Source organism: Toxotes jaculatrix, chromosome 12, assembly GCF_017976425.1.
Source record: "Toxotes jaculatrix isolate fToxJac2 chromosome 12, fToxJac2.pri, whole genome shotgun sequence".
NCBI classification, from domain to species: Eukaryota; Metazoa; Chordata; class Actinopteri; family Toxotidae; genus Toxotes; species Toxotes jaculatrix.
The window spans coordinates 2,927,342-2,943,295 of NC_054405.1; the positions used below are offsets into that span (position 1 = coordinate 2,927,342).

The 15,954-nt window shown below is 41.6% G+C and overlaps 1 protein-coding gene across 1 annotated transcript; it reads right to left on the reverse strand.

The window, feature by feature from the left end:
• Positions 1 to 6,527: 6,527 nt before the first annotated feature.
• On the reverse strand, positions 6,528 to 15,202 carry zpld1a (zona pellucida-like domain containing 1a). The gene is made up of 10 exons (XM_041051895.1): positions 15,097 to 15,202; positions 14,572 to 14,792; positions 13,605 to 13,786; positions 12,856 to 12,928; positions 12,254 to 12,351; positions 8,659 to 8,739; positions 8,385 to 8,556; positions 7,915 to 8,017; positions 7,398 to 7,427; positions 6,528 to 6,703 (listed from the first exon to the last, which is right to left on the reverse strand). Exons 1-10 carry the CDS (start codon positions 15,200 to 15,202, stop codon positions 6,528 to 6,530), a joined length of 1,242 nt encoding a protein of 413 aa, XP_040907829.1.
• Positions 15,203 to 15,954: the final 752 nt, after the last annotated feature.

Sequence of the window (15,954 nt, forward strand, 5' to 3'; positions counted from 1 at the left end):
GAAAAATACTTAATGCTAAACACAGGCCGCAGCATTTAAGTCTAAATTAAATGTACTGGAAAACAAATGTTGACTGACAGTTGCTCCACGTCACCATTGTTAAACAGCTGCTAAACTCATAGCTTGTTGTTTTCCCGCCAGTGACGCCAGCACACCTGTGGGGCTGTGTGTAAAGGGCTGGAGTTGTGTTTGTGTTGTCAGGCTGGAGGATGTTCCACCACTGTTTGATTTTCCAACCAGTCACACTGACTGAGCAGGGTCTTTTAACCAGAGGCGATACTCTGAGTGGTCCAAGGCTTGTGTGTGTTTGCGCAAACTAATACATTTGGCTTTACAGAGGTTGTTAACTCTTACATCTGATATGTAGGAATGAACCCTTTCTCATTCTCATTTTCAAAATGAGAAAACATCCTCAGGTATGAATCAATTTCATCTTTCAGTTTTGCTTTCTTAACTTAGAAAAGAAAATATTCTTTTGTCTGGTTGTGCATCAGACATTATCTCTGAGGCAAAAGTGCAAAAAGCTCGAATACCAGACAGGAATGTGGCTCCTGAGACAATCATGCTGTAGCTCTGGATCAGATGTGTTTTACAACAGCAGATTTTACTGCAGCATGGCAACATCCTGTACTTTTCCAGTGACAGTGGAGGTGTGGTGTTTGTCAGGTGTGTCATAACAGGGGAAAGGCAGCAGAGAGGGTCACATGTTCAAGACTCAAAGAAGTTAACAAAAGCAACAGTAAACCAGGACACAGAGGAGCAACAAACATGTCTGTTTAAATCACCAAGGATAAGAACTCTTGAACAAAGACATTTGAATAAAACAAGTGTTTACCTCAACCTGCCTCCGAATTAAAACACTGGATGCTGGCAGAGACTCAAAAGGAAAAAAAAAACCATATATATATATATATATATATATATATATATATATAAACACACACACACACACTGGGTACGGAAAGTATTCAGACCCCCTTAAATTTTCACTCTTTGTTATACTACAGCCATTTGCTAAAATCATTTAAGTTCATTTTGTTTTCCTCATTCATGTACACACAGCACCCATATTGACAGAGAAACACGAAATTGTGGAAATTTTTGCAGATTTATTAAAAAAGAAAAACTGAAATATCACACGGCCATAAGTATTCAGACCCTTTGCTTTGACCCTCATATATTAAACTCGGGTGCTGTCCATTTCCAGTCCAGCTGTGTTTGATTATACTGATTGGACTTGATTAGGAAGGCCACACACCTGTCTATATAAGACCTTACAGCTCACAGTGCATCTCAGAGCAAATGAGAATCATGAGGTTAAAGGAACTGCCTGAAGAGCTCAGAGACAGAATTGTGGCAAAGCACAGATCTGGCCAAGGTTACAAAAAACATTTCTGCTGCACTTAAGGTTCCTAAGAACACAGTGGCCTCCATGATCCTTAAATGGAAGATGTTTGGGACGACCAGAACCCTTCCTAGAGCTGGCGGGAGAGTACACAGCTAAAATAACGAAGGAGTGGCTTCAGGACAACTCCGTGACTGTTCTTGAATGGCCCAGCCAGAGCCCTGACTTAAACCCAATTGAGCATCTCTGGTGAGACATGAAAATGACTGTCCACCAACGTTCACCATCCAACCTAAACTGGAGAGGATCTGCAAGGAGGAATGGCAGAGGATCCCCAAATCCAGGTGTGAAAAACTTGTTGCATCATTCCCAAAAAGACTCATGGCTGTATTAGCTCAAAAGGGTGTTTCTACTAAATACTGAACAAAGGGTCTGAATACTTATGGCCGTGTGATATTTCAGTTTTTCTTTTTTGATACATCTGCAAAAATTTCAACGATTCAGTGTTTCTCTGTCAATATGGGGTGCTGTGTGTACATTAATGAGGGGAAAAAATGAACTTAACTGATTTTAGCAAATGGCTGCAATATAACAAAGAGTGAAAAAATTAAGGGGGTCTGAATATTTTCCGTACCCATTGTATATATGCTTTTACAAGAGCTACACTTTCTTTTGAGTCTCTGGGTTTTCCTGTAAATGCCCAGCACCCAGTGCTCTGTCTGGACCTGTAAATGTATCAAGTATTTCAAACAGATATTTGGTGCTGCAGGATACACTAATGTGATATGTGGGTAAAACAATATCTCTCATTATCCTCCCTACTACAATACTACATAAATCTTATTAAGCTGTTTTTACGCTGATACTGTGATAATTGTTGATATAATGTATGTGTTTTCAGAGTAAATTTCATGAACAGCACTGAAAGCTGTGTAACTTTCAACCAAACTACAGCGCCACCAAACTAAGTCCAGCAGGAGGCAGGGACAGCATCCACAGGCTAACTTGCTAATAAGCACGGAGTCTGTCTGTCGTTGGTGCACGAATGAACCTGGCGTGTCCCAGAGCCCCTTACTGTTCTATATAACTTACTTCTCCTTGACACCCTTAGTTGGACTACATCACTTTAACAGTCCTAATGCACTGAATGAACACACCATGCATTGTTTCGGCTAATCTGCTTTAAAGGTCACTGATGTAAAGTTATCAATCAGAGAGCTACGCCCACCCATTATCTTCAAATCGAGGGTCAAATCGCTCAGTGTATCTTCTCACGTTGTCCTTTATATAAATGGGGACATTCACGTGTCTGACATTTATTGGGATTAAGCCTCTGACACCTCAGTGCATTCTGAGCAAATGACAGAAAATCTTTTTTTTTTTTTTTTTTTTTTGTGATCCAAGAGATGTAAATTTGAAAAGATGACTTTTCTGAAATACTTTTTGTAATTTATACACCGATCAGCCACAACATTAAAAACCACTTTTTTTTTATGGTTTTAATGTTGTTGTTATATACACATGTATGTATACTATGTGTATATGTAAATCTGCCTTTCACCCCCACACGGGGGGTTGGTGTGTATCATCCTCAAGCTCAGGTCCTCTACCAGAGGCCTGAGAGTTTGAGGGTTCTGCACAGTGTCTTGGCTGTTCCTTTGCCTGCACTTCTCTGGACAGAGACCTCAGGTGTTGTACCTGGACTCAGAACCCAAGTCTGGGGGTCACATCTCCTAAGGATCCTTTTAGCATTGGGACCACTTTGGACTTCACCTTCCACATCTGTTCCAGTTGTTTCTTCGACCCCAGGTACTTCTCATCCTTCTCTCTGATGTTCCTGTCAGCTGGGGTTGCCACATCTTTCCCAACTGCCTTCTTCTGCTCCTTGTCAACCACCACGGTGTCTGATTGGTTGGTCAGCAGCTGCTTTCAGCCTGGATCTTATCTCTGTTGCTCTCAACCACTCTCAGTGGTGTGTCCTATCAGGGATTGGGGGCCTCTAATCCGTTCTCTTGGTTATGCCTCTTGGTCTTCACTCTCCCAGCTTGCATCTTAAACCCTGATAGTATATTCTGCACTGCTTCAGGGGCATCTTAACACAGCCTACAGCTCGGGTCCTATCTGCTGTGGCAATCCCCTGCCTCTATAGATCTAGTGCTTAAGGCCTGTTTTGACCCACTGCTGTTGTTTCCAATGTCCCTCTGAGCTTTGCTCATGTGTTCACTCATGCCTGCTCAGCATAACTGCTATGATCCCTGAGAGGAGCTGCCATGTTGTGGAGAGGAAGGTAATAGGCTGATGGTTTGAAGGTGTTGTTCCCACGTCAGGATCCTTCAGGTCAGGATTGTCCTGCCCTGTGTTACTCGATCTGGGTGAGTACCTGTTCTTAGAAATTACCGTAACATTCAAAGACAAGTCAATCAAGATTTGGTCAGAGTTACATTTCCTATAAAACATATTTACTGTTGCACTTCAGTTATACAGAAATGCCATTTCTAGGACACAGAGTGGCCTGTAAGTACCAAATGTCGTGACAACATTGTGGCTAATCTGTGTAAGCTGTGAACACAACACTAACATGTCATCACCTTTTAGGACAATATTCATCAGAAACACACCAAAAAACACATGAGGGAATTTTCTTTGGTCAGATGTATATGAGAGCTGTTTATGGGCCAATTATTAGATACGCACACTCTTTTCATGAAGCAGCTTGGTATGAATACAGAGTATGGGTGGAGATGGGTTACCTTATACACAATAAAGGAGGGATGTTCATAACGGAATCTGAATCCACTCTACCTCTGGGCATAAATCAGACATGCAATATGTTCAACATAAAGCGCTGAGTTTTCACCGTCTCTCTGACGTTTGTAGACAGGTAGGGTTGCAGTTTGAAAAAACAAACACTTTATGATTTAACAAGAATCGGACCATTCTGATTTAAAGTGAGGGGGTTAGAATTAATCTCTCTATGTAAGAAAGCTCCCTCTTATGTAAGTGTCTCACTTGGGGTCTGCTGCATTGCTGGCATGGATGGTTTTTGAAATGTATGGATTAAGTGCACGTCTTCTAAGACACAAGCACAGTTTCCCACTATTTCTAAGCTCCACCGGCTCATTCCTGTCTTCATTAAACCACAACCTGACAAATTCAGGTTTAGCCAATCGCTCGTAAGCTGTCAACTTTAAAAGTCTTCCTTCTCTCTGCTGTCAATCAGCTGTCCTTTCAGCTCTGCGGTGATTCATGACCTTCACCCCTTTCACCACCTCAACTGTGGATGCCCTCCAATCAGGTGTCTCCTTCTAAGAAGATGCCACAATTTCGAGCTCCATTCCTCATCACCACCACCAGTGACTAGGCTCCGGGGGGAGTTTCCTTCACATCTGAAGCATCTAATCCACAGGATCACTTCTCTTGGGGATCTACTCCCTGCCGTGGTCTAAGCACCAAAGTCTATTCTACCTGTTCACAATAAAGTTTCTTCAAATTTTCTCATTCTCTTCCGTTCTTCTTGTCATTTCTCCTGAAATGCCTGCTGTCTCTGAGAGGTAAAGGCAGAACTAGCATGATGCTCTTCAGGGGGAGAGTGTTGTGGATTGTTCAGGGCTCTTTTATCAACAGTCAAAAACCATGACTAGAATTTACCCCTAACCTTAACTCAGTTGGTTAACCTTAACTTAGCTGTCTAAACTTAACCAAACCACCAAACATGAAAGCAGTGACAATCAGCACATTTTGTATGAGGACTTGTTATTTTACCCCCTTCTGACTGTCCAGTTATCCAAATCTTGAGGAAAGACGTTCATGAAAATGTGGTCACAGTGAATTAAACCTGGCAAACAGCAGTGAGAGACATGTGAAATGATTTTTCCCCTGGGTCTCACCTCCCTAGTGGCAGCACCTCTAGGCTGCCCTTTATTGCTGGAAGGTTTACTGCCTGAGAGGAAGGCCTCCCTCAGGGCTGACAAACGTTCTGTCACCTTCTGTGTCGGCTTTTTAGCTCAAAATAAAAGTTAATGTATTGTATGTTTTAATTTACAGATCATAAGATATGACAGAGAGCTCTTTGCTGTTAAGATGTGGTCATAAAGAATCTGCTCTGTATCAAGGACACTACACTGATTTTACAGGTTTGTGTTTTAGTACTTTAGATGGTACCTCGAATATTTTTCATACCATACTGCCATTAAGCACAAAAAAAAAACTGGAACATAATAATATGTCATTTGCCACATTACTGCAGGTAATACACTGATTTCTCTTCCTTTCACCAGTGGAGTTTAAGATGAAATTCCTACTGTATCTTCAGAAATATGACACCGCACAAGTCAGATGAAATATTTGCAATATTCACAACTGTACACAATTTGTAGATTTCAGAAACAGATCATCAGTGGAAGTTGAACACATTTTGAGCAGATTTATACACAGAGTGAATGTACAAATGAAACTTAAAAGTTGTTTTTTTTTTTTTGCCTCTACATTGCATCAAACATTTGAACTACATATTTAGGTAGAACAGACCTATCAGCTGATGGCTCATAAGACTACAACTGCAATGTTGATAATTAAAGATTTATTCCAATTATTTTATCAATATACTTTTAGATTTAGTTAGATTTGATTTGAAGAGTTTAAGCCTAACATCCAACCCTGAGGCTTTCTGTTCCCTCACTTCATCAATTTAATGTTTCATTTCAGTCAGAGTTTCCCTCTTTCTCTCAAGGTATATTTTCAATGAAGTGTTCTTATATTTCGGCCTCTAAGCAGGAAGTGCATTTCCCAGCGGGGAAATATGGCCGTGTATATGCTATCATGATGCACTGTAAGCCTTGTAATTGATCCTTTAGCTGCAACTGAAAGCTTTATAACTGAGGTATTGAATTAAGTGAAGAGCGTTTCCCAGCTATGTGGGTTGAAGCTGCACGACAAGGCTGAGGCCTGGTCTGCCACATGGTCCAAACACAAAGCACAGAACAACATATAAAAAGTCCTGCTTTACTTCTACGCTAATGCTCATTGTACAGATGTGTTAACACTTCTCTAAATCAACATTTAGCTTTTTTTATTCTCCTGTAAAATGTCTAACATGCATGAACATCACGTCTCGTTTGTTGTCCCCCCCCACCCCCCCGCCTTAACGTCATCAGAGAGTCTGCAGAGAGCTGGGTCCAGGCGCTCAGTTGAAGGCTGGGTTGCGCACTCCGGACAGGGCGCCAACAGGGGCGCTCTTGCCTTTGAGGAGGGTGAGGGAGAAGATGAAGAAACAGACGCTCATGACGCCCAGGATGATCACGCCTGAGATGAGCGCGCTCGTCACTGTGTTCATCTGAAACTCTGGAGCTTTCAGGTGGGCTAAAGCAGCACAAACACAAAGAAGCAATCAAATCTGCTCACATCTCTACCAGCTTCATTAAACCTGCACTTAAATTCACACCCAGCGTTTCTCAGTCCAGTTTGTTTGATGGTTTGTTATTCTTGCTCTTGTGAACACCTTTTAATGTCATGCTGAGGTATTTCCAGCTCGGCTACAGTTTGTGTTTGAGAGCAGAAAATGATTGAGCCATTCGAAACAGCAGGAATCAAAGAGCATCGACGTTCAACAATCGTGGAAAAGAGAAATCCATCATAACAGTTTCTGCACTGACATTAGAGTCAGATAGATAAAAGATAAAAAGATAAAAAGAAAGCACAAGAACAAGAAACTCTCCCTTTGCAAGTTCTACACTTCATCACAATCATCTGCTCTTGCTCTCTTCACCTGTGTGAATTCAATAGTTTCAATACTCATCCCATTCAAATACCTCAAACTCACTGAGGATCAGTTAGAAAAGGTTGAGTGTGGGAAAATGGCACTTAATGTAACTCCTGCCATGCACTGAACCACACAGGATAATGTGACAGACTAGAATAAAAGATCATATGAGACATCTTCCTTCAATTAGGAGGTTTTTCCTATTTTTAAACGGTTCCCTTTCACATTACTGAAAGGCAATACCACATTTAAAAAGTGTCAATGCAATCAAACGGACAGAGTGTGAAAGCTTACCCAGCTGAGAGTTGTTGGTTGGAGTTTCATCTGTGGAAAAAAACAGACAAAAAAAAAAAAAAAATGTAAAGGGCATTTAAGGGTAACAGCGATGCATTGTATTCAGTGCAGTGTACTGATGTCCAATGGCATGTTGTTAATTTCGTGTACGATGCTTGAGTTAACAGGATGCCTTCAGGCTCTCTCTGACTATCTAGGTCACTCAGATAAGTTTTCGCCATCAGTGAACATCCCAGTGTCAAATACCCAGTTCCACACACTCGAGTAGCTTTTAATACATCCCACTTGAGAATGATTGCAGATTTTAACCGCTTCAGGAATAATGGTTTTAAAGAATGACAAGATCTTGTGGTTCTGTATTATGTTATTATGTGTTACTGTATGTTTCGAGGGGGGGGGGGCGCTGTCTGGATAATATCAGGAGGAGGAGGTTGATTGGTGGGAAACAGACTCTGAGGAGAAGGGATGACAGAGGAGGAAGAGGAGGAGGAGGAGGAGGAGTGTTATCAAACTGTACCAATCCGAGTGATGATGGGCCCAGCAGTCAGGACAGCATTTCCAGATGCTGCGTTTGATTCCTTCCCCTCCGAGACATCTCTCTTTTTCCTGCTGCCACAGATCTATGGGGGGAAAAAAAGGCAAAAGACAGACATGGTGGCAGAATGGAACTTCTCCTGATGCACTCCACCCTGTCATGATGAGGGATTCATGAGACACATGACCTGCATGGTTAATATGAGCCATTCCTGTTTCTGTTTTACATTTCATAAACTGTATTTTTTGTGCCTTTCTGGGTTATATTATCATAAGAAACGCGATTATATGAATGTTTTGAGTTTAAAATAGCAAACACTGGATGTCTCATCGTGAATTATTGAATTATTACTTTACACAACTACTTGCATTATTCTCCATTTGTGTAGAGATGCTGAGATGCTCCTCAGAGAGTGTATGAATACATGTATGAGTGGTCTGTGTTATTCTCACTGGCATGAGCATCGGACAGTCATCTGCTCGACACAGCTTGGTGACACAGTGCAGGAAAACAGTGGACATCTTCTGGTTCTTGTGCTTTACAAAGCGGAACACTTCAAAGGCAAAGCGGCCCATTTGGCTCTTCCCATTCTCAAAGACGGTGGTCTGGGGGTCTTTTTCACAGCTGGTCCATGGAAGGGAAATGAGAAAGTGTCATTAGAAAGGAGAGCAAGAGGAAAACCAAAGCTGAAACACATCACAGATCTATTTTCAAATTTGAGTTTACCTAAAGAAAAGATCGTAGCGGAGGTCATCGTTAGGGTTTCCAGAGGGCGTGGTGTAACAGTAGTCCATTAGAACGTTCCATCTATTTAACATTAAGAATTAGTAAATCCAGACTTCAGGGAATTAAATGCATGTATTTGATGGCTACTCAGACACATAGTGGCTCAACAAAAGAGAGACACATCATCGTAACAGCTACCTGCAGAATGAAGAGATACAGATTACTACAGAGATCAGAGATCCCAAACCCCAAGAGGACCCCAAGGGTCATCACTCTCCCTTGCAGCCTCCCTCCCAAGACGGGGTCCCAACTGGATCGCTGTAATGCTGGCATACATTATCACAATGGAGCTGTTAACACAACATTTTCTAGAGTTGCTGGCTGACATCCTGGAAAACAGTTTCTCTTCCCTCCTGCTTCCACCCTGTTTGGTTTTGTTGTATTTTGTCCATACACTAATTTCCTTTTCAGTTCTGTAAAATAAACTTGATTTTTGTTACAGCTCATGTGTGGTCTTCCCTCCTCTCTCCTGCCTTCATCCGGGTTGTGACAACACAATTTAATCATTTCAGTAAGGTGAAGTTTAGTCTTTGTGGTAATTTGACCCAGTTTAGTTTGTGTACCTCCTGTATATCTGGAGCGTCACTAGTATGTAGGCATTTGGTGTTTTGGTATGTTTTTAAAATTGCACACTCACCCTGCTTGTTTAAATGCATCTGGGAATTATCATGCATGAGTGTAGTGTTTTTTTTTCTTCTTTCTTTTGGTTTTGGAATTCAGTCCTTTCGATTGGTGGTTTTGTGTCAGGTTTGTTTAAATGTTGGATTCGGTTGCCTTCCTGTTTTGCTGAAACCCCCTCTAATGTTGATGGTTTCCTCTTTAGTCTTAAAGATGTTTCCTCCAGTACCAGTGCTGTGGATGTCTGAGGGTGGACACACTGGAGAAACCTGTGGTATAGGTAGGGTTTCTGTGTCAGGGATTGGTGGGAAGTGTACTTTGTTTTAGGAGTCGCAGGGAGCAGGTCAGTGTAGAGAGAAGAGAAGAGAACACCAGGGAATTAGACCAATCCTCTGGAGAGGTCAGGCAAATTTAGCGGAATAAATCTCCAACAAATGATCACATATTTTATTTCATTTGATGGTGATTTCAAGCCCAGATGGGGAGTAAAGAAGACCATTTGGATCTGGAGAAAGCAACATTAACAAATCAGTCAGCAATGACAGGCAAAAGTCCATAAAAGCTCGTAGATATTACAGATGGGTAATGAATTAAAGGAAAAACTAAGCCAAAATCGGTATTGCCCCTCGAGTGCAAGGTCAGACTTTCCCTCTGCAGCCACTCCTCTAGAAGTGGAGACATAGACATGAATGAGCTTCTAACTTCCTCTCTGAATCATCATTTTACAGGTAAATCCAGCTGAAATCACAGCACAGCCGTTGTCTGTAACTTGTGTGTGTGTGGGGATTCTGTCAGACGACGTTGTGGTTATGAAATCAGGATTTTAGCAGCAGCTTGGAAATATCTGCTGGTTAACATGGATCTTAATGGGGCCGCCATTCAGTCTCTGTTTCATAGTCTGTTCCATGACATGTATATTTGTGAATATGTATTGTAATATAGCGTTTACCCCATCTCGCAACATTTAGGGCCTTTTTGGGCTGTAGCTACTTTCCACTGAAAGTGGTTGTTGTGAACAGCAGTTTGTTATCTACGTCTTCAGTTTCAAATGTGGTGGGGAATCCTCCCCTACTCTAGGTGGAGCTGCTGAGTGCAGCCTTGAGCCAGTCCCTCCTAACTCCTTCTAATCAGGGTGAGGTTATATAAGACACCTGTGATTTTTTTTGTCCCTCTTTTTGCCTCCTGCTCTGTCCTTGCTGTGACTGTCCAGGTGCTGCAGTGCTTGTGAGGGGTTTGATACTAGTTTTTAACATCCTGTGGTGAGTTGGCCTGTGACTGTTCTTTTTTAATACCTTTTAAATAAGCAGTGTGAACTTGGTTAATGGTGTTTCTTCCCCTTCTTTTGAGGTTCACCTGCACTATTGCTGTTTTGCCCTTAGTTTGGTCTTGTTTTGTCCTTAGTTTGCCCCTTAGGTTGGCCCTTTGTTTGCCCCTTAGTTCACTCCTTAGTTTGCCCTTAGTTTGCCTTTGTTGGACCTTAGTTTAACCTTTGTCTACTTGTTTAGATTTATCTTTTACATTTAGTTTTGGCTGGTAGATTTAGTTTGACCTTTTGTTTTTAACGTTTGCCTTGAGTTTAGGTTTCTGTTCCTTTAGTTATTTTTTTTATTAATTTCTTTTGTTTGAATTTGCTTCTGGCCAACTGGGTTACTTTGTGTTTCTACTTTGTTGATTATTGTTTATTGGGTTACATTATATTTTTTGCTTTACCATTATTGTTCATTTGCTTGTAATTTAATTTTGTTTCGAGATTCTTTTCTTTCTAGGTGGAGTGCTACTGTGGAGAGGCTAGGCACCTGTGATGAGGGCCCTTCACTGAATTGCATGTGTGTTAACACACAGGGACACTGTAGACTGCACCATTTGCTGTGAGGTTGCCGTGAGTTTGGTTTGCTGCACCAAGGGTGAGTAGTGGTAGCACTCCTGGCACTCCTTTTGTGTAGCATGCGGCCTCTGCCAAGTGTTTTAACTTGAATTTTAAAATCTTAAATATGTTGTTCTTTTAACTTGAATGTCGAGGCCTTCCCCTTTTTAGTATATAGGTTATAATAAAGTACATTTTAACTATTTCATTCAGTTGACGGTATTCTTTTCACCTTTATTTCTTTCTTTTGCAGCAGTTCCCATCACTTCCAGTCCTCGTTTGTTTTTTTTGTGATTATTAAATACATTTATAAATCTCTAAACTCACGTCTCAGCCTCAGTAACGAACCTGTGTGTCTTGTACATTTACTAAGTGTCTATGCTAGGAATTTCCTGGGGTGCGAGTCCCCAGGTGGAGTTGTCGGTGATTTCAATCCTCTCCTTAGTGTCCCTCGCCACACAAACATTGACAGAATGGGGTCCAGGCATGTTCTAGGTTTTGACCCAGTCCTGGTCTTGTGAAGATTTAAGAGACTTTGTCAGATTCCATGAGTTCAAGTGGGGGAAAAAAAGGTTGAGGCAGGTTTAAATCAAGAGTCAAGACAAGGCTTTCACATGTGGTCCAGCCCTGCTTGTCCTCTGTCTATCACCGATGGGAGCAGCTGGCCGTAAAACACAAAGGTCCTACTCAGGTGAACTAAATGGCTCAATTAACAGCCTCATGCCTCCTTGAGTATCTATAGGTAATGCTTATTTCAAAGCTTTATCTTACTTAATTATCTTAATCAATTAATTTTTATTTATTTATCTATTTTTTGCCCGGTTGCATTTCTCAAAAAAAATCTGCAAAGTCTTATTTAATAAATGAAGAACATAGATCACAGTGGTGTTGCTCTTCACATCGTGTCACGTTTGCAGCCCTGTTCCCTGCAGGTGTTAAAATAACCCAACAATTTGGCAGAAGAACAAGTGATAGTGCGCAAAGTAAAGTGGTAACAGTAACCTACTTGGTGTAAAGTGAACATGGAAACAGGGCTAGATGTTGACTGAGTACCTCCTGTCCAGGTTAGAGGCTTTGACAGCTGCAAACACCCGCGTCTTCAGGGTCAGTCCCGACATGGGGATGGACAGCTGCTGAATGTACGACGAGTCCTGCGCACAAACCACAAAAGCATTTCACTGCGCTCGTCACATTTCCTGACTCTTTTCATCCTGTTGAGAAGGATTTTGTTTTGGTTTCGCTGCACTTGATGTATCCCAGCGTATCTATCATCTGGTTTCCATAGAATCCCATTTACTTGTGTTTGGTTCAAATTGGCAAGTTAATTCAGTTGGTTTGGAATGAATTGAGGGAAAATTGAGTATAATCTTCTCAAATTAGAGGATTAAAGGTAATTTGCTGCCTACTTAAGCTGCATAAAAGGGTCTCTGAGTGCCTGTTATCTTCCCCATCTTGTACGTGGTTCATCATTCTCAGAGATCACTGCCGTTCCAGGTGTAAGAGCTGCAGATTAACTTTAGACGACTGCAGACCTTCTCATGCTCTTTGATGCATACTGACTAAGTATGCTTTTGGTATTTATAGCTTTGTCTCCAGCATCAGCTTCCCTGTGCAGCAAAACACCAGCTATTTATACTGAACTGATGTGAACTTACATTGTAAAGCAGGAGGTTCAATGTGCTGACGAAAGTACCGTTGCTTTCCTTCACTGAGATTGCAGCTGCTGACCTTCAATCAAGATAAAAACGATTAAAGCAGCAAAGAACGTATGGAAAGCATTTCCAAAATTTTAGGTGAATCAGAAAATAATTGTGTAGTAACAAATATTGCTTGACTTCTTAACGTTCACAGCAGTAATAAAGTAGTACAACAATGATCAAACTTAAAACCATAACTGAAGTTTTATCCCTCACTTTGCTTCACTACTAATATTTTGTCGCTGTACAACATTGTGACAGGTGTATAGTTAAAATCTAAGTGAAGCATGTGGTAGACATACACATTATCTTTATACCATACCTGAATCATACTATGCAGAGTCTAGACGGCCATTTATAATCTTCAATGTTAAATTCTGATGACATTTCTTTTTTTTGTTTTCATATTAAAATTTGCAGATTGGTATTTAGCTTTGCAGACGTCACACCTGAAAAATCACTTTTTTTTCCCTGCCTCATCCAGTGACTGGTTTAATGTGTGTATATCTATATCTATCCATCTATATATCTATATTGACCGTAGACACAAAACTGTTTGTCAGACCAGTGTGAGATTTCCAAAACTAAAAGCACCAGCGATCACCTTCTCCTGTTTGATTCGATGGCTTTCTGGCCCTCTGCAGCATCCCACTACAGCACTTTCAAACCGAGTTAAAAGTGGAAGGGATCGTGTAAGTGACACTTACGAGGCCAGCTGTGTGTTGTTGACCAGATATTCCAGTGGATAACTGCAGCTAAACTTGTACAGCAGACCTGGCAGGTAGCTGATGATGGTGGGGGGGTCCGGTGTGTCGATATACCCTGATATGTTACCAATCTGGACCAGCGACAGGTTCCCATAAGCGTTGGGTCCTTGAGCCGTGGAGACCTGCATGAAGAACATCAGCGTGGGTAACACTCTGGTTCGCTAACCGACCACCATTAGCTTACTGTGGGCACAGAAGCTGATACCATCAGCCCATACACTGAGCATACTAATGCACCTCACTAATCCCCAACTCAGTCCTTTCTTATCTGAAAACAGACCCCTCTGGGAATGGTCCCATTCCATCCAGCTCAATACTGCGGCAAAACATAGGTGAGAGACAGCTTGCTCAGCAAAGATTTACTTTAAACTACCTTTATAAACTGTTTTAAAATTTGTTTTTCACTCATCATCCTCACAGGGGCCTCTAGGATCCCACAGCAGCACGTTCACTGAGATAAAGAGTCCCGGACTTCATTCCCATGCAGGATAAAACACAGCTTGACAGCATCAACGGACAGAGACAGCTGGCTGAGGTAGAAGACACATCTAATTCTTTTTTTTCTGCAGACTGCAGGGAGATTTTTTTGTGCTTCAGTTTGTTCTTCTTCTGCGTGTATTAGCATTCAAAATGTCATAAAGATAAGGATTTAGGAGTTATCTCGTGACACAGTTTTTAGCAGGAAGTGTGTGTAATGCACGGCTCATTTCTGAGTCGCAGCAAAAACCCTTACATCATCCACTCTTTACAGTAAACTAGATTTTTACCAGCTTTAGTGATATTACAACAACACTACCTGCTTAACAGTTAAAGCACCAAATCCAGCTTCATCACCATCAGTGGTGCAGACAGTGATACCGTAAAAATGTGAAACTATCATTCACACCATTCCTGTTCTTCTTCTTACCACCAGGGAATTGCCACAGGACTCCAGCGATGACAGGCCAATGCTAAAGATTACGACGGTGGGAAAAGTGTTGTTGTTGATGAACCCGCGGCAGTGGGCGTCTCCGTGGCGACCGTTGAGGGCCAGGTCAGTGTCGGTGTAGCCGGAGAAGAGGACGGGGCAGAAATTGATTTTGAGGGTGATGGTCTGCACCCCACAGTACACACTGATATCCCTCTCCGCTGCGAGACAAACACACACACAGGTACATGGAGGCATTAACAACCTTGTCCAAAAGTAATTTTATCATACAGATGAATTAAATTAGTAAATGTAACTAAATGTATGTTTTAGGGAAGAAGTGCAGTTCTGGGATTACATTAAATTTAGCTGAAATCACATTAGGTTTATGAACTGGTGTGTGGACAAAAATGATTTCTGTCTCCTCTTTAGAAGATAACTTTCATTTTATGAAGATATTCACAGGTCATTTCCATCCACAGAAACAAAAGCAGGAATCTGTGTCAGTGTCTTGGAGCTCCTCACCGGGAAAGCGGCTGTGAAAGTTGGCGTCACAGTTGTATCCATTGAACTGAGCTCCCGCTGATAAGGCCTTACTAAACAGTAAAAGAATCAAATATATATGTTCCATTTCAGCACCTGCAACAGAGCAAAGAATTCAATGTGTGAGAAATCAGGTCAGAAAAAGTAACCTGTAAAGGCGGGAAAAACAGAAGGTGAAATCCATCGTATATTTAATTATTTTTTTGCTGTGGAAAAAAAAAAAAAAAACCAAAATATTCTTCTGCAAATGTGCTAATGTCTCAGGGGAAGATTTCTCCACAGGATTTCGGTTATCTCGAAACAGTTTAGACTTCAGAGGACCATCTTTCATGCGCCTGCTAAACAGAATCAGAGCAGACAAATGTCACATTGAATTATCCTTGAACACCTGCAGCTTTGGCATCAAAGTTGTTGGAAATGATGCTGGATAATGTGCTGATAACTGCAGTCATTTTATAAAGTATAATGGCTTATCTCCGCGCTCGCATCTCATTGTCCTGTGAAAACCTCTTATCGCATAATCGTTGTCAGTCACACATACAGAGTCTCAGTCTGGAGGAAACGGCTAAATTAAAGGAGTAATTGCACCCACATTTGTAGTAGTTAGCGTCTGTAGCTGTGACAGCAGATGATGTTGCTCCTGACAGCTCGAGGTAAAAAAGGCAGAGCGTTACTCTACAAGAGGTAGAACCACTCACCCTGGTTCCTGGAAGCCAGCGAGTCAGCGGTACTCCATAAGCCTGGGACAGACGGTGGAATGGTCTGCACAGCATCCCTACCTGACAACTAGAAACAGGACTCAGGAGCAGGGGGGGAAAAAGGGATCCCACACATAAGAGA